General features: G+C 39.4%; 1 protein-coding gene across 5 annotated transcripts in view; it reads right to left on the reverse strand.

Annotated features, from left to right (window-relative positions):
* KIF15 (kinesin family member 15) overlaps positions 1-22,472 on the reverse strand; it is a 92,754-nt gene that overhangs the window by 32,915 nt on the left and 37,367 nt on the right. For all 5 annotated transcript variants that reach the window (XM_055280389.2, XM_063610869.1, XM_063610878.1 and 2 more), the window contains exons 13-20: positions 22,050-22,259; positions 21,036-21,213; positions 18,897-19,038; positions 18,084-18,225; positions 10,349-10,546; positions 9,125-9,232; positions 8,266-8,371; positions 6,393-6,558 (exon numbers count right to left, since the gene is read on the reverse strand). In XM_055280389.2, coding sequence (XP_055136364.1) covers positions 6,393-6,558; positions 8,266-8,371; positions 9,125-9,232; positions 10,349-10,546; positions 18,084-18,225; positions 18,897-19,038; positions 21,036-21,213; positions 22,050-22,259 — 1,250 coding nt within the window. The remainder of the gene's footprint in view (positions 1-6,392; positions 6,559-8,265; positions 8,372-9,124; positions 9,233-10,348; positions 10,547-18,083; positions 18,226-18,896; positions 19,039-21,035; positions 21,214-22,049; positions 22,260-22,472) is intronic.

Below are 22,472 nucleotides of genomic sequence, written 5' to 3' on the forward strand. Positions count from 1 at the left end.
AAAGATTAGATGAATGGCTAACTAGAATAAACAGTGTAGAGAAGACCTTAAATGAACTGATGGGGCTGAAAACCATGGCACGAGAACTTCGTGACACATGCACAAGCTTCAATAGTCGATTCGATCAAGTGGAAGAAAGGGTATCATTGATTGAAGATCAAATTAATGAAATAAAGCAAGAAGAGAAGTTTAGAGAAAAAAGAGTAAAAAGAAATGAACAAAGCCTCCAAGAAACATAGGACTATGTGAAAAGACCAAATCTACATTTGATTGGTGTACCTGAAAGTGATGGGGAGAATGGAACCAAGTTGGAAAACACTCTTCAGGATATTATCCAAGAGAACTTCCCCAACCTAGCAAGGCAGGCCAACATTCAAATTCAGGAAATACAGAGAACACCACAAATACACTTCTCGAGAAGAGCAACCCCAAGACACATAATTGTCAGATTTACCAAGGTTGAAATGAAGGAAAAAATGTTAAGGGCAGCCAAAGTGAAAAGTCGGGTTACCCACAAAGGGAAGCCCAAAGACTAACAGCAGATCTCTCAGCAGAAACTCACAAGCCAGAAGAGAGTGGGGGGCCAATATTCAACATTCTTAAAGGAAGAATTTTCAACTCAGAATTTCATATCCAGCCAAAGTAAGCTTCAAAAGTGAAGGAGAAATAAAATCCTTTACAGACAAGCAAATGCTGAGAGATTTTGTCACCATCAGGCCTGCCTTACAAGAGCTCCTGAAGAACGCACTAAAAATGGAAAGGAACAACCAGTACCAGCCACTGCAAAAACATGCCAAATTGTAAAGACCATCAATGCTAGGAAGAAACTGCATGGACTAACGAGTAAAATAACCAGCTAACATCATAATGACAAGATCAAATTCACACATAACAATATTAACCTTAAATGTAAATGGGCTAAATGCCCCAATTAAAAGACACCAACTGGCAAATTTGATAGTCAAGACCCATTGGTGTGCTGTATTCAGGAGACCCATGTGACATGCAGAGACACACATAGGTTCAAAATAAAGGGATGGAGGAAGATCTACCAAGCAAATGGAAAGCAAAAAAAAGCAGGGACTGCAATCCTAGTCTCTGATAATACTGACTTTAAACCAACAAAGATCAAAAGAGACAAAGAAGGCCATTACATAATGATAAAGGGATCAATTCAACAAAAAGAGCTAACTATCCTAAATATACATGCACCCAATACAGGAGCACCCAGATTCATAAAGCAAGTCCTTAGAGACCTACAAAGAGACTTAGACTCCCACACAATAATAATGGGAGAGTTTAACACCCCGCTGTCAATATTAAACAGATCAACGAGACAGAAGGTTAACAAGGATATCCAGGACTTGAACTCAACTCTGCACCAAGTGGACCTAATAGACATCTACAGAACTCTCTACCCCAAAATCAACAGAATATACATTCTTCTCAGCACCACATCACACTTATTCCAAAATTGACCACATAGTTAAAAGTAAAGCACTCCTTAGCAAATGTGAAAAAATAGAAATCACAACAAACTGTCTCTCAGACCACAGTGCAATAAATTAGATCTCAGGATTAAGAGACTCACTCAAAACTGCACCACTACATGGAAACTGAACAACCTGCTCCTGAATGACTACTGGGTAAATAACGAAATGAAGGCGGAAATTAAGATGTTCTTTGAAATCAATGAGAACAAAGATACAATGTACCAGAATCTCTGGGACACATTCAAAGCAGTGTGTAGAGGGAAATTCATAGCACTAAATGCCCACAAGAGAAAGCAGGAAAGATCTAAAATCGACACCCTAACATCACGATTAAAAGAACTAGAGAAGCAAGAGCAAACAAACTCAAAAGCTAGCAGAAGGCAAGAAATAACTAAGATCAGAGCAGAACTGAAGGAGATAGAGACACAAAAAACCCTTCAGAAAAGTAATGAATCCAGGAGCTGGTTTTTTGAAAAGATCAACAAAATTGGTAAGACTGCTAGCAAGACTAATAAAGAAGAAAAGAGAGAAGAATCAAATAGATGCAATAAAAAATGATAAAGGGGATATCACCACCGATCCCACAGAAATACAAACTACCATCAGAGAATACTATAAACACCTCTATGCAAATAAACTAGAAAATCTAGAAGAAATGGATGAATTCCTGGACACATACACCCTCCCAAGACTAAACCAGGAAGAAGCTGAATCTCTGAATACACCAATAACAAGCTCTGAAATTGAGGCATTAATTAACAGCCTACCAACCAAAAAAAGTCTAGGACCAGATGGATTCACAGCTGAATTCTACCAGAGGTACAAAGAGAAGCTGGTACTATTCCTTCTGAAACTATTCCAATCAATAGAAAAAGAGGGAATCCTCCCTAACTCATTTTATAAGGCCAGCATCATCCTGATACCAAAGCCTGGCAGAGACACAACAAAAACAGAGAATTTTAGACCAATATCCCTGATGAACATCGATGCAAGAATCCTCAATAAAATACTGGCAAACTGAATCCAGCAGCACATCAAAAAGCTTATCCACCACAATCAAGTCGGCTGTAGCTATGGTGTGCAAGGCTGGTTCAACATACGCAAATCAATAAACGTAATCCATCACATAAACAGAACCAATGACAAAAACCACATGGTTATCTCAATAGATGCAGAAAAGGCCTTTGACGAAATTCAACAGCCCTTCATGATAAAAACTCTAAATAAACTAGATATTGATGGAACATATCTCAAAATAATAAGAGCTATTTATGACAAACCCACAGCCAATATCATACTGAATAGACAAAAACTGGAAGCATTCCCTTTGAAAACTGGCACAAGACAGGGATGCCCTCTCTTAGCACTCCTCTTCAATATAGTGTTGGAAGTTCTGGCCAGGGCAATCAGGCAAGAGAAAGAAATAAAGTGTATTCAATTAGGAAAAGGGGAAGTCAAATTGTCCCTGTTTGCAGATGACATGATTGTATATTTAGAAAACCCCATCATCTCAGCCCAAAATCTCCTTAAGCTGATAAGCAACTTCAGCAAAGTCTCAGGATACAAAATCAATGTGCAAAAATCACAAGCATTCCTATACACCAATAACAGACAAACAAGAGAGCCAAATTATTAGTGAACTCCCATTCACAACTGCTACAAAGAGAAAAAAATACCTAGGAATCCAGCTTACAAGGGATGTGAAGGACCTCTTCAAGGAGAACTACAAACCACTGCTCAACAAAATAAAAGAGGACATAAACAAATGGAAGAACATTCCATGCTCATGGATAGGAAGAATCAATATCATGAAAATGGCCATACTGCCCAAGATAATTTTATAGATTCAATGCCATCCCCATCAAGCTACCAATGACTTTTTTAACAGAATTGGAAAAAACTACTTTAAAGTTCATATGTAACCAAAAAACAGCCCGCATTGCCAAGACAATCCTAAGCCAAAAGAACAAAGCTGGAGGCATCACGTGAGCTACCTGACTTCAAACTATACTACAAGGCTACAGTAACCAAAACAACGTGGTACTGGTACCAAAACAGAGAGATAGACCAATGGAACAGAACATAGGTCTCAGAAATAATACCACACATCTACAACCTGATCTTTGACAAACCTGACAAAAACAAGAAATGGGGAAAGGGTTTCCTGTTTAATAAATGGTGCTGGGAAAACTGGCTAGCCATATGCAGAAAGCTGAAACTGGATCCCTTCCTTACACTTCATACAAAAATTAATTCAAGATGAATTAAAGACTTAAATGTTAGACCTAAAACCATAAAAACCCTAGAAGAAAACCCAGGCAATACCATTCAGGACATAGGCATGGGCAAAGACTTCATGACTAAAACACCAAAAGCAATGGCAACAAAAGCCAAAATAGACAAATGGGATCTAATTAAACTAAAGAGCCTCTGCACAGCAAAAGAAATGACCATCAGAGTGAACAGGCAACCTACAGAATGGGAGAAAATTTTTGCAATCTACCCATCTGACAAAGGGCTAATATCCAGAATCTACAAAGAACTTAAACAAATTTACAAGAAAAAAACAAACAACCCCATCAAAAAGTGGGCAAAGGATACGAACGCACACTTCTCAAAAAAAGACATTTATGCAGCCAACAGACCCATGAAAAAAATGCTCATCATCACTGGTCATCAGATAAATGCAAATTAAAACCACAATGAGATACCATCTCAGACCAGTTAGAATGGCAATCATTAAAGTCAGGGAACAATAGATGCTGGAGAGGATGTGGAGAAATAGGAACGCTTTTTTTTTTTTTTTTTTTTTTTTTTTTTTGAGACGGAGTCTGGCTCTGTCGCCCAGGCTGGAGTGCAGTGGCACGCTCTCGGCTCACTGCAAGCTCCGCCTCCCGGGTTCACACCATTCTCCTGCCTCAGCCTCTCCGAGTAGCTGGGACTACAGGCGCCCACCACCACGCCCGGCTAATTTTTTTGTATTTTTAGTAGAGATGGGGTTTCACCGTGGTCTCGATCTCCTGACCTCGTGATCCGCCCGCCTCGGCCTCCCAAAGTGCTGGGATTACAAGCGTGAGCCACCGCGCCCGGCCAGGAACGCTTTTACACTGTTGGTGGGAGCGTAAATTAGTTCAACCATCGTGGAAGACAGTGTGGCTATTCCTCAAGGATCTAGAACTAGAAATACCATTTGGCCCACCGATCCCATTACTGGGTATATACCCAAAGGATTATAAATCATGCTACTATAAAGACACATGCACACCTATGTTTATTGTGGCACTATTCACAATAGCAAAGACTTGGAACCAACCCAAATGTCCATCAATGATAGACCTGATTAAGAAAATGTGGCACATATACACCATGGAATACTATGCAGCCATAAAAAAGGATGAGTTCATGTCCTTTGCAGGGACATGGATGAAGGTGGGAACCATCATTCTCAGCAAACTGTCACAAGGACAGAACACCAAACACCACATGTTCTCACTCATAGGTGGGAACTGAACAATGAGAACACCTAGACACAGGGCGGGGAACATCACACACCGGGGCCTGTCAAGGGGTGGGGGGCTGGGGGAGGGATAGCATTAGGAGAAATACCTAATGTAAATGACGAGTTAATGGGTGCAGCAAAGCAACATGGCACATGTATACCTATGTAACAAACCTGCACGTTGTGCACATGTACCCCAGAACTTAAAGTAAAATTTAAAAAAAATTAAAAAAAGGAGGAAGAAGAAGCAGCAGATAAATATGGGATTTTGCCTAAAACTCAAGCTATTCAACATTCAGTGAGATAGAGATATGGCAAGGAAAGGTTACAAATGTCATCACTTTCTCTTTTATGAAACTATTGTCAGTATTTCATTAGTAATAATTATGCATTTTTTCATTTTACAAATAGAAATGAATCTTTTAATAAAAAAAAAACAAGAAAAATGTATGTATAGGTGGCTGTGGCCTGCAGATCTCAAGTTTTCTTCCTCTCTTTCGATTTCTGGTTGTATATCCAAAAAACACCCAACAGCTACAGATTTTAATCTTTGTAACATCTACAAAAATTAAACTCAAGGCTGCCTATTAGTAGCTTTTCCAGAGCAAACAGTTACATTCACATCACATTCACAGTATAACATTCATGTCCATTATTAAATTATGGCTATAGACACAGGAGACATTATCAAAAAGTGTTATGTTATACAAAAGGTTGAAATTAGCAAGAAGAAAAAAAGAAACAGTAAATAACAAAGAATAAACTATCTACATGTGAGATTACATTTGTTTCAAGATATCAGCACTTGACTAATCAGCCAGCCTTTGTAGACTTAGTGTGCACAGCAGTGAAGACTATTGTTTTGGTTTACCTTACGCTGACTGTCCTTTCTTCTAGTAAGAGCACACCTTTCCCTCCAGAGCAGGCACATTACTCTATGTTGGGCCAGTGCCATCTGAAACCTAGTAAACTGACTGGTCCAAAGGTGAGCAGATGACTCAAGCAAAACCAGTTCAGATTTTCTCTGGGATAATACATGGCTGTTGGGAGAGGGAATTTCTTTACAAGGGTTTTTATGCTGGGAACCAAAATATGGAGCTGTGTGAGGCAATCTGTTCCTTGTCATATAGAAGAAGGACCTCAATAATAGGAGGGAATAAGAGCAACACATAGAACAGAGCAGAGCTGAGAGAGATAGAACACTGACAATATTGTTTGAGACTCAGACTAGTTTGTTCCTGAAACCAAAATCATCTCTGGGGCTTCCCAATATTGGAGCCAATAAATTATCTTTTTTATTTGTTTAACTGCTTTGAGTTGGGTTTATAACACTTCCAACTTCAAACAGTCGTAGGTTACAGCCAATCAGGCAACTTGAAACCATAAGAGAACAACTCTACCTGAGATTATCTAATTGAAGCTGTACATGCATGTGTCTTTCGGAAAGTTTGTTGAATTCCTTCTCCTGACTCGTTTTGAATGAACTATATTCCAATTTCACTGAAGAAAGCTCCTTGTCAGCTGAATGAAGGACTACTCGCAGGTCATGTACCTCACTTTTCAAAACTAAAAAACAAAGAAAACATATCCTCAATAGGTTTCTTAAAGCAGACAAATAAATCTGATAGGTACTATTCCCACAATTAGCAAAATCAAGTCGAAGAGACTATTTTAAGGAAAAATGTTGAAGAATTAAGTGGCAGGTACCTAGCAGCACTGAGATTTCTGTTTTCTTCCTCTCCTTTGCACATGGTTTTTGGTAAATTTCTATTGAAATAGAAAGAGTTAACATCTGTCCCTGACTTACAGGTCACTTGACTTTGCTAGATTTCTCCTGTAAAATGTGCTTCAAAACTCGTAATATAAGGGCAGGCACAGTGGCTCATGCCTATAATCCCAGCACTTTGTGAGGCTGAGGCAGGCGAAATGCTTGAGGTCAGGAGTTCGAGACCAGACTGAGCAACATGGCAAAATCCTCTCTCTACCAAAAATACAAAAAATTAGCTGGGTGTGGTGGTGAGCACCTGTGGTCCCAGCTACTCAGAAAGCTGAGGTGGGAGGATCGCTTGAGCCTGGGAGGTGGAGGTTACAGTGAGCCAAGATCGCACCCACTGCACTCCAGCCTGGGTGACAAAGTAAGACTCTGTCTCAAAACAAACAAACAAACAAAACTCTTAATATTTAAAAGAAAAAAAATTAAAAGATGTAACATACTTTAAGTGAGCTCATCTTAGTTATTGAAAATCCCTTGGAAATTTGCCTAAACTTTCCAACATGGGTTAACTACTTCAGGTCTTCTAAGACAACTACAACTGCAAATAGTATTAGTTAACTTTTTAGTTCCAAGAAAATAGAATGGCTATCTCTTTTTGTTTTAGCTTTATTACAAACCACTGCAAATACTTTAATGAAGGGAAAAATGAAGTGAAAAAATTGGGAATCAAATTATATTCCCACATCTACAAACATATACAAATATATAACCTACGCTTTGTTAATATTAAAACATTCATGAATTCAAGACACTTCATTTTCAAAGCAGCTTATTTAAAACTTTAAGCAGGCTGGGCGCGGTGGCTCACGCCTGTAATACTTTGAGAGGCCGAGGTGGGCGGATCACCTGAGGTCAGGAGTTCGTGACCAGCCTGGCCAACATGGCGAAACCGCGTCTCTACTAAAATTAGCCGGGCTTGGTGGCGCATGCCTGTAATCCCAGCTACTTGGGAGGAGACAGGAGAACAGCTTGAACCCAGGAGCCAGAGGTTGCAGTGAGCTGCCGAGATCCCGCCACCGCGCTCCAGCCTGGGTGACAGAGCAAGACTCCACCTCAAAAAAAAAGAAAAGAAAAAAAACAACCAAAGAAAAAAAAATTAGCCAGGCATGGTAATGCACTCCTCTAATCCCAGCTACTACTCAGGAGGCTGAGGTGGGGAATCGCTTGAACTCAGGAGGTGGAGGTTGCAGTGAGCCGAGATCATGCCACTGGACTCCTGCCTGGGTGACAAAGCGAGAGTCTGTGTCAAAAACAAACAAACAAAAAACTTTAAGCGAACATCTGTATCATTTGTTTGTGGGCAATGATAGAGAAATTTACCTTTTATGATATATTACTGTCACTTACCACTGCATGCAAACTGCAGTCTGGTTAACAAACAACAAACAACAATAAAGCAACCATCCAAAAACATAGGAACGGCATTTAATAATAAAAGTAAAAAGATATTGAGTTACAGTATTCCTTCAAGTCACAAAGCTCCTGATAGAATAACTTACAGTCATTTTTAGTTTGAGTCTCTTGAAGCTGCTTTTCAAGCACATTCAACTGTGAGAGAAGCTCTTCCTGCTGTTTGGTCCAATCAATTCTTTCTGATGAGAAAAGCTTTGGGAAAAAAGATAAATTTACTGGAAAAGGAATACTGGCACGCTAAGATGCACTCCAAATCATTAACCTGTTTCTTTTTTTTTTTTTGAGACAGAGTCTTGCTCTGTCACCCAGGCCGGAGTGCAGTGACGCGACCTCAGCTCACTTCAACCTCCGCCTCCTCGGTTCAAGTGAATCTCCTGCCTCAGCCTCCTGAGTAGCTGTGACTACAGACCCACGCCACCCACGACGGGGTTTCGCCATGTTGGCCAGGCTAGTCTTGATCTCTTGACCTCAGATGATCCACCTGCCTTGGCCTCCCAAAGTGCTGGGATTATAGGTGTTAGTCACCATGCCTGGCCTCATTAACCTGTTCCTGTTTTTAAAGTCTAATTTTAACATCTCTGACCAGAAGAAAATTGACTGTCCCCATGAACTACAATAAAGATGATTAACAACTATGAAGCCATGGACAGTCCATCTTGGTTTCTTCTAAACACATAGCAAGGGATCCATTTGCATTATTGACTAAGTCAGCCAGGTGCAGACTATGCATGCCTGTCTCATTATTAGAGCAGCATGCTAAGTAACAAGGTAGAGAATACAGCTCAAATAAGCCTTCACTAAGGCCGTGTGACAACATTTTCTTTCTGTGATACTCTCTATGTTTCATACATACTCAAGGATGTTTGAGGATCCTTGAGGATGTTTCCTCAAGGAAACATTTGATGGTACTTCATACATTTTCTGAGGCTGTGCTCTTGGTCTCACCTCCTGCATTTGGGTAGAATGATGTTCCAGTTTGTCAACATGCTGCTGAAGCTTTAGGTTTTTATGCTCTTCTTCATCCAATTTGGCTTGAAGAGCACTCACTTGTTCCTGCAACACAAAAACTTCAGTCATCAAAATTTATTTTAATGGAATTCTCAGACATTCCACCATTTCTTCTACATTAAAGAGACAACAAAACAAAACAAAACGAATTCAAAACCTCATATGAACAAAGGTATCAAAGGCCTGTTTGGAGCCAGAAAACAACATCAAAAGGTTATATACTAAATGATTGCTAATGTTTCAGATTTACACTTGTGGTCCATTAAAGTAGACACTTTGAAATACAAAGGAAAGAAGTGATTAAAATTAAAATCCTGGATTAAATGATAAAGCCATCTTGAGACTTCAAGAAGCTTCCTCAGGGCTGCAAGCGGTTACCTCCACGGCCTGGAAAGGACAAAATACTGGGGTTTGGGGTGGTCTGGCCCACTCCATGTTTTACTGGACATTTAAAAAAAATTAACAAACCATAAAAATTCTGGAATAATCAAATTTCACATTATTTCAAATATACTAAAGCTGTCTAAAATTTAATCTATAAGAAGATTCTTTTAACTTTCTTTTTTTTGAGACAGAGTTTCGCTCTTGCTGCCCAGGCTGGAGTACAGTGGTGCGATCTTAGCTCACTGCAACCTCTGCCTCTCGGGTTCAAGCAATTCTCCTGCCTCAGCCTCCCAAGTAGCTGGGATTACAGGGGTGCGCCACCACACCCAGCTAATTTTGTCTATTTAGTAGAGACGAGGTTTCACCATGTTGGTCAGGCTAGTCTCAAACTCTTGATCTCACATGATATGCCTGCCTCGGCCTCCCAAAGTGCTGGGATTACAGGCGTGAGCCACCGCGCCCAGCCTCTTTTAACTTTCTTTAGCAGATACAGCACTTTGCTATATAAACCAGTTCTGGAACTTGGAGCTAGCGGCCAACTGGTCATTTTATACACTAGGGAACCAAAGCCCATGGAGAATGACTTGCTAAAGATTGTAGAGACAAAAAGCAAGAGTGGGTTGATTTCCAATCTAGGAATGATTATAAACCCACACTTAAAAAGATATATTAATACTAAGCACTTTTGAACACCGTAACTTACAGGGAATTAAAATAACAAAGCAAATGTATTTAAATGGATGTCCAGTTATTTATTTTTCTAGAACAAAACATTACCTGCACTGTTCTAAGCTCTTCAGAAATGGCCTCAAAAGCTTGTTCATTCATCTCAGGTGGAACTGGCTCATTTAATATATCATTATCTAATATGCTAGAATTCTGAGTGTATAGAGAGCCAAAGCTTCCCATTTCAGGGCTTAATTTTGGTACTGGTCGGGAACGAAGTTGGTAGGCCTTGGTTGGTGTAGTTATAATCTGCAGCAAAAAATGATTACAGAAAACAGCACATATTTAAAAAGGGCATATTTAATAATTTTGTGAATAGAGAGGATAAAATTGAAATACTATTCATGAAAAGAAAGGAAAAAGTGTCCTTGAGACACAGTACAAAAATGTCCAAGTGGAAATAAATTTATCAATTCAATGCAGTCCCAAGCAAAATTCTAATACAATTTTTAAAAATAAATTTAATGAGCTGATATCTATTTTCATACAAAGAATAAATGTATAAGAAGAGACAAGACAATTAAAAAGAACAAGCCAGGCATGGTGGTTCATGGCTATAATCCCAACACAGTGGGAGGCTGAGAAGGGGAGGATCACTTGAGGCTGGGAGTCTAAGACCAGGCTGGGCAACATAGTGAGATCCTGTCTCTACCAAAAAAAATCATTTTAATTAGCTGGGAATGGTGTCCCGGGCCTGTAGTCCCAGCTACTTAGGAAGCTGAGGCAGGAGGATCCCCAGAGCCCAGGTGTTCTAGGTTGCAGTGAGCTATTATCACACCATTGCACTCCAACCTGAGTGACAGACTGAGACCCTGTCTCTCAAAAAAATAAAAAGAACAAATTAGGGAGACTTCCCCATCTGATATAAAAATGCATAGGGGTATGGGAGTATGGTCATTAAAATAGTACATTACATTACAGTACATTATATTAAAACAGTACATTAGCTTATGTACATTCAAATAGAACACTGGGAGGAAATACAAAGTCCAGAAATAGAATTACTATTATTTTTTGAGACAGAGTCTTGTTCTATTGCCCAGGCTGGAGTGCAGTGGTGTAATCTTGGCTCACCACAACCTCTGCCTCCCAGGTTCAAGGGATTCTCCTGCCTCAGCCTCCCAAGTAGCTGGGACTACAGGCACACAGCACCACGCCTGGCTAATTTTTGTATTTTTAGTAGAGATGGGGCTTCACCATGTTGGCCAGGCTGTTCTCCAACTCCTGGCCTCAAGTGATCTGCCCACTTTGGCCTCCCAAAGTGCTAGAATTACAGGCGTGAGCCACCACACCCAGCCCAGAAATAGAATAATTTTTCTGTGGAAATTTTAGGTATCAGGAGTAGTTGAGACCAAAGGTGCACGCCACCATGCCTGGCTAATTTAATTTTTTTTTTTTTTTTGCAGAGGTAGGGTCTTACTATGTTGCCCAGGCTGGTCTTTTTTTTTTTTTTTTTTTTTATACTTTAGGGTTTTAGGGTACATGTGCACAATGTGCAGGTTTGTTACATATGTATCCATGTGCCATGTTGATTTCCTGCACCCATTAACTCGTCATTTAGCATTAGGTGTATCTCCTAATGCTGTCCCACCCCCCTCCCCCCACCCCACAACAGTCCCCGGAGTGTGATGTTCCCCTTCCTGTGTCCATGAGTTCTCATTGTTCAATTCCCACCTATGATTGAGAACATGCGGTGTTTGGTTTTTTGTTCTTGCGATAGTTTACTGAGAATGATGTTTTCCAGTTTCATCCATGTCCCTACAAAGGACACGAACTCATCATTTTTTATGGCTGCATAGTATTCCATGGTGTATATGTGCCACATTTTCTTAATCCAGTCTATCGTTGTTGGACATTTGGGTTGGTTCCAACTCTTTGCTATTGTGAATAGTGCCGCAATAAACATACGTGTGCATGTGTCTTTATAGCAGCATGATTTATAGTCCTTTGGGTATATACCCAGTAATGGGATGGCTGGGTCAAATGGTATTTCTAGTTCGAGATCCCTGAGGAATCGCCACACTGACTTCCACAATGGTTGAACTAGTTTACAGTCCCACCAACAGTGTAAAAGTGTTCCTATTTCTCCACATCCTCTCCAGCACCTGTTGTTTCCTGATTTTTTAATGATGGCCATTCTAACTGGTGTGAGATGGTATCTCACTGTGGTTTTGATTTGCATTTCTCTGATGGCCAGTGATGAGGAGCATTTCTTCATGTGTTTTTTGGCTGCATAAATGTCTTCTTTTGAGAAGTGTCTGTTCATATCCTCTGCCCACTTTTTGATGGGGTTGTTTGTTTTTTTCTTGTAAATTTGTTTGAGTTCATTGTAGATTCTGGATATTAGCCCTTTGTCAGATGAGTAGGTTGCAGAAATTTTCTCCCATTCTGTAGGTTGCCTGTTCACTCTGATGATAGTTTCTTTTGCTGTGCAGAAGCTCTTTAGTTTAATGAGATCCCATTTGTCGATTTTGGCTTTTGTTGCCATTGTTTTTGGTGTTTTAGACATGAAGTCCTTGCCCACGCCTATGTCCTGAATGGTATTGCCTAGGTTTTCTTGTAGGATTTTAATGGTTTTAGGTCTAACATTTAAGTCTTTAATCCATCTTGAATTAATTTTTGTATAAGGTGTAAGGAAGGGATCCAGTTGCAGCTTTCTACATATGGCTAGCCAGTTTTCCCAGCACCATTTATTAAATAGGGAATCTTTTCCCCATTTCTTGTTTTTGTCAGGTTTGTCAAAGATCAGATAGTTGTAGCTATGCGGCATCATTTCTGAGGGCTCTGTTCTGTTCCATTGATCTATGTCTCTGTTTTGGTACCAGTACCATGCTGTTTTGGTTACTGTAGCCTTGTAGTATAGTTTAAAGTCAGGTAGCGTGATGCCTCCAGCTTTGTTCTTTTGGCTTAGGATTGACTTGGCGATGCGGGCTCTTTTTTGGTTCCATATGAACTTTAAAGTAGTTTTTTCCAATTCTGTGAAGGAAGTCATTGGTAGCTTGATGGGGATGGCATTGAATCTATAAATTACCTTGGGCAGTATGGCCATTTTCACGATATTGATTCTTCCAACCCATGAGCATGGAATGTTCTTCCATTTGTTTGTATCCTCTTTTATTTCATTGAGCAGTGGTTTGTAGTTCTCCTTGAAGAGGTCCTTCACATCCCTTGTAAGTTGGATTCCTAGGTATTTTATTCTCTTTGAAGCAATTGTGAATGGGAGTTCACTCATGATTTGGCTCTCTGTTTGTCTGTGATTGGTGTACAAGAATGCTTGTGATTTTTGTACATTAATTTTGTATCCTGAGACTTTGCTGAAGTTGCTAATCAGCTTAAGGAGATTTTGGGCTGAGACAATGGGGTTTTCTAGATATACAATCATGTCATCTGCAAACAGGGACAATTTGACTTCCTCTTTTCCTAATTGAATACCCTTTATTTCCTTCTCCTGCCTGATTGCTCTGGCCAGAACTTCCAGCACTATGTTGAATAGGAGCGGTGAGAGAGGGCATCCCTGTCTTGTGCCAGTTTTCAGAGGGAATGCTTCCAGTTTTTGCCCATTCAGTATGATATTGGCTGTGGGTTTGTCGTAGATAGCTCTTATTATTTTGAGATACGTCCCATCAATACCTAATTTATTGAGAGTTTTTAGCATGAAGGGTTGTTGAATTTTGTCAAAGGCCTTTTCTGCATCTATTGAGATAATCATGTGGTTTTTGTCTTTGGTTCTGTTTATATGCTGGATTACATTTATTGATTTGCGTATGTTGAACCAGTGCCCAGGCTGGTCTTGAACTCCTAGACTCAAACAATCTTCCCGCTTCTGCCTCCCCAAGTGTTAAGCTTACAGGTGTGAGCCACTGTGCCTAGCTGTATTTTTTTTTTTTAAGTTAAATCCCTTTCTCATACCATTCAAAAGGAAAACAGTGGATATACAAACACCTCAATGTAAAGCAAAATTAAAGGCAAAAAAGTCATAAAGATAAAAGGTCAATAAACCTGGCTACATCAAAAATATAAAACTTCTATATAACAAAAGCATCACATGCAAAGATGAAAGACAAGCAACATGATGGAGGAATATATTGGCAGTATACCTAACAAACAAATGCTTATTACATAAAAACAAAATCTGAAGAAAAATATAAAAAAACAATAGTTTTTCTTTCTTTTCAGGGAATAGAATATACAAATGGACATAAACATATGAAAAGATATTTGAAATTAGAGAAATGAGAATTAAAATCTTAACAGCAAGATCTCATTTTTTACCCATCAGATGGTCAAACATTAACAAGCCTGACAATGCCAGTTCCTGCAGACAGTGCTGGGAAAGGGGTGCATCTATGCATCTATCCTGCAGGAACAGGGCACTGGGAGGGAGCTTCAGCTTGACTCACTCAAATGCTAAGACATCCTAAAATGACCACTTCTCCTTTAACGGAATCCACCCCCAGAGAATGCATGCACTGGAAACCATCTACTTAAGCCATAGAAACCTAGGGTTAAAATGAGGTAGGTACCAGTTAATATGGAAAGATCCAAGGCATATCCCTCAAGGGGATATCCCTCATGGTGCTTCAAGCTCTATAATTCAAGCTCTATAATTCTTCTGTCCCTCAAGGGAGATGCCTTGGATCTTTCCACATTGACTGGTATGAGGCTCATATCCCTTGAGCTTCACGTTAACTGGTATGAGGCTCATATTCCTTGAGCCTCATATCCACATGAGGCTCTAGATACCAGTTAATGTGGAAAGATCTAAGGCATATCCCTGAGTTAACAAAAGCATATTGTGGAATAACATATGAAGGATGACTTTAAAAAAAAAAAAAAAGCAAAACAATAAATAATCTAGGAAACAACTCTATGTGTTTTCTCAGTCTGTATATATTAACAGTACAAAAATGCTAAGAAAAAGGATTAAACTACCTCCAGGGATTGGGGGGACAAAGGATTAGATTAAATCCAGATTGGAAGTGATGCTGAAAACGAATTTTACCTTTAACTTGAAATACGTATCTTCTTTTAAACAAAGAGAATGTATTCATATAGTAGTTGTCCAACTAAAACAACAACAAACGCTCTGAATTGCTATGCCACTCCTGGCAAACCTTCTAATCCTCTGAGTCCTGTTTGCTCAGTCATAAAAGGAAGGAGTAGGACTAGAATGCCATGGTGCTTCAAGCTCTATAATTCTATTGTGCTAAGGGGCTACAGACACAGAATTATAAAACATTTGGCAGTATTCTGCAAGTATTTTTCAATAATTTCTTACAAAAACTTCAAAGACCACCTTTTTTAAAAAGCAACAGTAAAAAAAAATTCTGGTCAGGCATGGTGGCTCACACCTGTAATCCTAGTGCTCTGGGAGGCTGAGGCTCCAAGAGGATCGCTTGAAGCCAGGAGTTCAAGGCTGCAGTGAGCCATCATCATGCCACTGCACTCCAACCTGAGTGACAGAGCAAGACCCTGTCTCTAAAAAACAAAACCAAAAATAAATAAATAAATCAAAATTTAAAAATAATTTTTTTTTTTTTTAAGACAGAGTCTCGCTCTGTTGCCCAGGCTGGAGTGCAGTGGCACAATCTCGGCTCACTGCAAGCTCCGCCTCCCAGGTTCACGCCATTCTCCTGCCTCAGCCTCCCAAGTAGCTGGGACTACAGGCACCCGCCACTATGCCCGGCTAATTTTTCTGTATTTTTAGTAGAGACGGGGTTTCACCGTGTTAGCCAGGATGGTCTCGATCTCCTGACCTCCTGATCCGTCTGCCTCGGCCTCCCAAAGTGCTGGGATTACAGGCGTGAGCCATCACGCCCGGCAAAAATAATTTTTTTTTTAAATTTCTACCTGTATAGGAAAAAACCCAGGATTTTCCAGGTTGAATAAATCATTATATATCCACATAACATTCTTGAGCTGCTGCCAAAACAAATAAAAAACCAAAACAGAAACAAAAAAGGGGAGAATATTTTTTCCCCTGCAGACATGGGACAAACTCTAAAATATTGCTTTAAAACACACACACACACACACACACACACACACACACACACACACACCCCTCAAGCAGTAGAATGATGTGTATGTTATGCTACCATTTGTGTAAAGTAAGAAAATACTTGGTAACATCGACTGACTTGGTGACACTGATTGCCTCCAGTTCTTGGTTGGCTAGAAGGACAACAGAAGGAAAGAAATTTGCTACTAAATACCTTTGAAAATTTCAGTCACAGGCTGGGAGCGGTGGTTCACACTTATAATCCCAGCACTTTGGGAGGCCGAGATGGGCGGATCACCTGAGGTCAGGAGTTCGAGACTAGCCTGGCCAACATGGTGAAACCTCGTCTCTACTAAAAATACAAAAATCAGCTGGGTGTGGGGGCAGGCGCCTGGAATCCCAGCTACTCGGGAGGCAGAGGCAGGAGAATCGCTTGAACCCAGGAGGCAGAGGTTGCAGTGAGCCAAGATCATGCCACTGCACTCCAGCCTGGGCAACAAGAGCAAAACTCTGTCTCAAAAAAAAAAGAAAAGAAAGGAAAATTTTAGTCACATAAGTTACCTATTCAAATGAATACAAGTAGTCTTCCATTAAGTGACACAAAAAGCACCACTACTAAAAATAACCATTATAAATAAACATCTATTTATATTCTAAGACATAAGGAAAGGTTTTCTGTCTTCTCTATTTCTTTCTTTTATTGAAAACAACTTGAGGCCGGCGCAGTGGCTCTTGTCTGTAATCCTAGCACTTTGGGAGGCCGAGGCAGGCAGATCACGAGGTCACGAGTTCGAGACCAGCCTGGCCAACATGGCGAAACCCCATCTCTACTGAAAATACAAAAATTAGCCGGGCATGGTGGCAGGCGCCTTAATCCCAGCTACTCGGGAGGCTGAGGCAGGAGAATCGCTTGAACCTGGGAGGCGGAGGTTGCAGTGAGCTGAGATCGCACCACTGTACTCCAGCCTGGCCAACAGAGCAAGACTCTGTCTTAAAAAAAAAAAAAAAAAGAAAGAAAAAAGAAAAGAAAAGAACTTGAATTCAAGCTGGACTTGAATTCCTGGGCTCAAGCAATCCTTTTGCCTCAGCCTCCCAAATAGCTGGGACTACAAGCCTGCACCACCACACCCAGCTAAGGAAAAAATTTTTTAACCTTCAGAAAATTGGATACAAAAGCTGAAATCAGTATCACCTCCTCAACCTTTTGTTTTCCTTGTGTACTTCCTTTCTCTCCTCTCATTCTCAGTTGTTCGCATATTTTTTTTTCTTTTATGAGGGATGTGGTTATTTAGGACAAAACCCTCCCGTGTTATTTCCAGTGGCACCTGTGATCCCTTAGCGGTCTTTGCCCATTAGGGTTTCTATTCTACTGAAAACTTTGAGGACATGTTATACTGTAGCAACAGATGCCATTTTACTGATATCTACAAGGTACCAGGCATCTTATCTATCTCATTTAGTACTCTAAAACTCTGCAAATAAATTACCTTTACTTCCAATTTAGAGAAAAGAAAGATAAGGCTCAGAAGTTAGGAAACCCTGACTAAAGTTAACGGCACATTTGAATTTGACTCCAAATGCTGAATTCTTTCCTACCCCATCCTACCACTGGGGGGATACATCAGTGGGGTTGCTAGCAGTAACCCAAGGACCAGTGTGACACCGGTGTTAATTACCTGCATGGGATGTCATCTGCATCTGGAGACAGACCATGCAGACTCTCTCCATTATTAATAAAATGACATCGCACTGATTTAAGGTGGAAGTATTGTTCAGATGACCTACCTTAAGTGTTTCAGCATGAATTTTATTCAGCTGAGAAACTTCTTGCCGCCTGCAGGCTTTTGTTGCTTCCAAAAGGTTTTCAAGATTAAGGTTCGCTTTTTGCAAAGACTGAAGCTCTGATTCCAATTCTAGCTGCCTTTTCCTAATAGATATTGTAAAACGGAGTATTTCAGGTAATAAATAATGTCAAACATTTATAGAGTACTTTACAGTTTATGCTCTCACATAACTTTATAGTTATCTCTAAATCAGAGATATTCTCTATTCTCTCAGATTATTCTCGTCATTCTCCAGTTCAGTAAACTACAGCTCAGAGACCGTTTAAGGGATTCAACTAGTAAATGGTAGAGCTCAAATTCAAAAGCCCAAATAGTCCATGATTATACCATGTGTGATATGTCATTTTTGAACCAAACATTTGTTTATATTTTAGGGTAAGATTGATCTTAGTTACAATATGAATGTGATTTATCTTTGTTTTTACATCATGAGACTCAAGTAGGAATATTAACAAACCTATACTTCCTAAAAATCTTAACAACTCTGATTATCAAATTTAAATTTAAATAATTTACTATGGAAGTTCAATAGACTCTCAACAGGAAAAAACTGCTTAAACACCTGTATTATCTAGTTCATTGACTATATTAGTAAAGAGCTAGAAGCACGCTCTTTTTCTTCATGTCAAAGTAGTTGCTACTATGAGAGTTTAATATTTAAAGTGAAATGCCCAATTGAATTATCAATATTAACACTACAGCAAATGAACACTAAAAGAAAATAAATGTGCATGCATGTGTATTTAGACTTTACCTAGTGAGTTCTTTGAATTCTTCATATTCTTGCTTTGAATTATTCAGCTCTGTCTGAATTTGCAGGAGTTGTGCTTTTAACTTCTCAGTGTTTGCAAATGAACATGGCTCTTTCTGAGCTTTAGGAGAAAATCCTTGCTGATCTGTTAATAAGAAAACAATCTCAGTCTTTTTTTTTTTTTTTGAGACAGGGCCTCACTATGTTACCCAGGCTAGAGTACAGTGGCTATTCACAAGCATGATCATAGTGTACTAAAGCCCCAAATTCTGGTCTCAAGTGAACTCCCTGCTTTAGCCTCCCAAATAGTTGGGACTACAGGTGCATGCCACCATGCCTAGTTTTACAACTTCAGTGTTTGACAAACAAAAATAACAGGACACATTTTCTAAGTTCTCTGTCAGGTATCAATTTTGGGCCACAAGGAGGAAAAATGAGAAATGGGTTGGAAAGTGAGCCCTAAAATACAAAAGCTTATAACTCAGCACAGGATGTGACACAGTGTGCCAACAGGGATTAGAAGTCATGTTTAAGAAGCAGATGCCACAGGATTGAGAAGTGTAGTTAAGGCAACATCTTTCCCATTAGAAGAAAGAACAAACAATGGCAAAAGTGTGGCACGCCTAATGCTAGACAGAGAAACAGCAGCCAGTGAATCTGGTAGGAATTAGTGCTAGCAGCTAATGTTAACAGCCAAGGAATTATTTAGAAAAGGAAAAAATAGCAAGGGCAGCAAGTTGTAAGAACCCGGTATCATCTACCAGGTAGAAAATATTAATTTTCAGGAAATGCCTAGAACACTGAATATGTTGAAGAGAGTCCACTGAGTTTCAGTGTGGGAAAAGATCATGTAAAAGTTGTTTAGAGAATGATCAGTGTTTAGAAACTGATGAGATCCAGACATTAGTATCTTCTGAAGGGAGTAAGTCAAGGTATTATGGAGGCCAAAACAAAATGGCCAACAAAATAAAGGGCACTGTAGGGAAAAGTAGTTTAAATAAAATAGAAAACTTAAGTCAGGCGTGGGGGCTCACATCTGTAATCCCAGCACTTTGGGAGGCCAAAGTGGGTGGATCATTTGAAGCCCGAAGTTCAAGACCAGCCTGGCCAACATGGTGAAACCCCATCTCTACCAAAAATACAAAAATTGGCTCGGTGTGGTCGTGTGTGCCTGTAATGGAGGGAGCCTGAGGCAGGAGAATCGCTTGAAGCCAGGAGGTGGAGGTTGCAGTGAGCCAAGATCACACCACTGCACTACAGCCTGGGTGACAGAGTGAGACTCCATCTCAAAAAAAACAACAGAAAACCTGACAGTAATTTTGCATCTAATATCTTAAGTCTCTCCCCAACCCAGTTACTGTGACTCTTATTATTCTATTCAGTCATAACAGAATGGAAGAAGGCTTAAAAAATGAAATTTTAAAAAGCAGAGACAGTCTTCTTTATGAATGCAGAATAAAAACATTAGAACTTTCTCAATTTCAACCTAAAAGGAAACCAAGGCCAAGTCTATGATAAAAGACCGTGAAAATATTAACTCTAAGACTGGGGCAAACACAGACTTTGTTACCAAATCCCAGGGTATGAAACCAACAGCTGTCAAGACTGTAAGGCAGATTTAGTACTAACTAAACCGCTTTTCACATAGTATGCAAACTTATGAAAGTAGTATGTAACTAGAGAGTGCATGCATTGGTAACCACAACATCAGGACCCAAACACTGTGCTATGAGTCTGACCTTTCTACATCTCTTATACTGCACAGGCCTAATTAGATTGATAAACATTTCAACTCTATTTTTATTCATGTTTGATTAGTTAAACACTTTTCATTTCAAATACTTTAAACAGGAAAATTAAGTAGAAATTTAACGTAGTATCTGAATCAATCTTTTTATCAATAAAACAAACACAATGAGTATTTTCTTGTTATATCTATTAGCTTACATAGTTTATGCTCTGTGATTTTTGAGAAAAAAAAGTTTAGCAAATACTTTTCTATAACATAAAAGAATATGTGTATAAGACATTAGCATAGCAGGCCTGGAGGCTAAAATGAAGACCCTAGTCACAAGGCACTAAAAATGTTCTTTAAAACAGCCCCTTCCTATATGGCACATATATACAACAATCATTTCTTACTTTTGTCACTTTTCTCTACGCCACTTATTTCAGAGAAAGCTTTTTCTAGTTTTGCAATGGTCTGGGCATCCATTTCTTGAGCTCTTTTCACAGGCTCTAATAATCTCAGTCTTCTATTCTCCTCCCTGAGGGAATGATTTTCCATAGCATACTTTGCAACTCTGGGGTGGTGCTCTATCTGTGACATAGAAGAATTACATGCATTATATATTTACAAACATTTCCTTAGTGAATTAGTTCCTCTAAAAAGCCATTAGAAAACTAGGTATGCACATGCACTACTGGTGGTACCCTTCTGCAACGACCGTGGAAAGCAACTTGGCATTTGTGATCAGTTTGAAAATATGCATGTCCTGTAACTCTGCTATTCTCAGCTGGAGTCTAGACCCTTGAAATGTTCACCCACCTAAGGAGGTAAGCACAAGGGTGTACACCGTGGAAGGCTTTTCATGCAAAGGAGACTAGTAAAATCAACACACTGAAAAGAACAAGGACCAAATTAATCTTGTCAACCAAGATTAACTGAAAAAGGCAAAGTGCAAAAAAGTGTACAGGAGAAACAAAAGTAAAAATAGCCACCCATATTAGTTTGAATATTCATTAAAAACTCCAGAGAGATAAACAAGAAGCTGATAAGAGATTTTGGGTTTTCCCGCAATGTACCTGTATGACCTATCCATTCTCCCTAAGGAAAAGGAAAAACAACAAAAACTTTAAAAGGCACAACTCTAAAGAGCCTACTGACTCAGATAACCACAACTGCCCACTGGGTGAAATTCTGCGTGGCCTGCTAGAGTAGCATACTATGTAGCAATGTCACAACTTCTTCCTTTTCCCCTTCTCTTCCCTTTAACTATTTTAAAAAGGCAGGTAAAGGAATTATGCAATCACACTCTCAGAAGAATTCACTTAAAACAATTTCCATTGTATTAAAGAACGAGCACTTGCTGACAAATTTAGATTTGCTCTGAACTTCTTTTATTTTTAGAAATATTATAGATGCCCTATACTCACTTGTTCTCGCAGAGTTTGAATCTCATCCCTTAATTCTGAGAGCAAACGATCCTGCTCCTCAGGCAGAAAACTTCCCCGGGATTCCTTGTGGAGCTTTTCCAAGCGTATTATTTGATCCTCTCGGAATTTCACAATCATTTTATTAGACTGAATAAATTTTTCCTTTTTGAGGGTGAGGTCTTCTAATTGGGTAACTTTTTCTATCAGAGACTTAAAGACAAATTCCTAATTTGGTTAAACATGAAAAATAATTCGACTTCCCTAAATTTTCGTAAGTCTAGCAACAAATACTAACTTCAAATTTAATCTTAAAGGCAAAATTTGATTTTTCATAACCTTCCATTACTTTATTGACTTGGTATTATTTATTTCACTCAGTAAGGCAATAAAAACCACACAGCAAAAAACTATCTTGAATCTCCT

The sequence above is a fragment of the Symphalangus syndactylus genome, chromosome 1 (assembly GCF_028878055.3).
Source record: "Symphalangus syndactylus isolate Jambi chromosome 1, NHGRI_mSymSyn1-v2.1_pri, whole genome shotgun sequence".
Lineage (NCBI taxonomy): Eukaryota > Metazoa > Chordata > Mammalia > Primates > Hylobatidae > Symphalangus > Symphalangus syndactylus.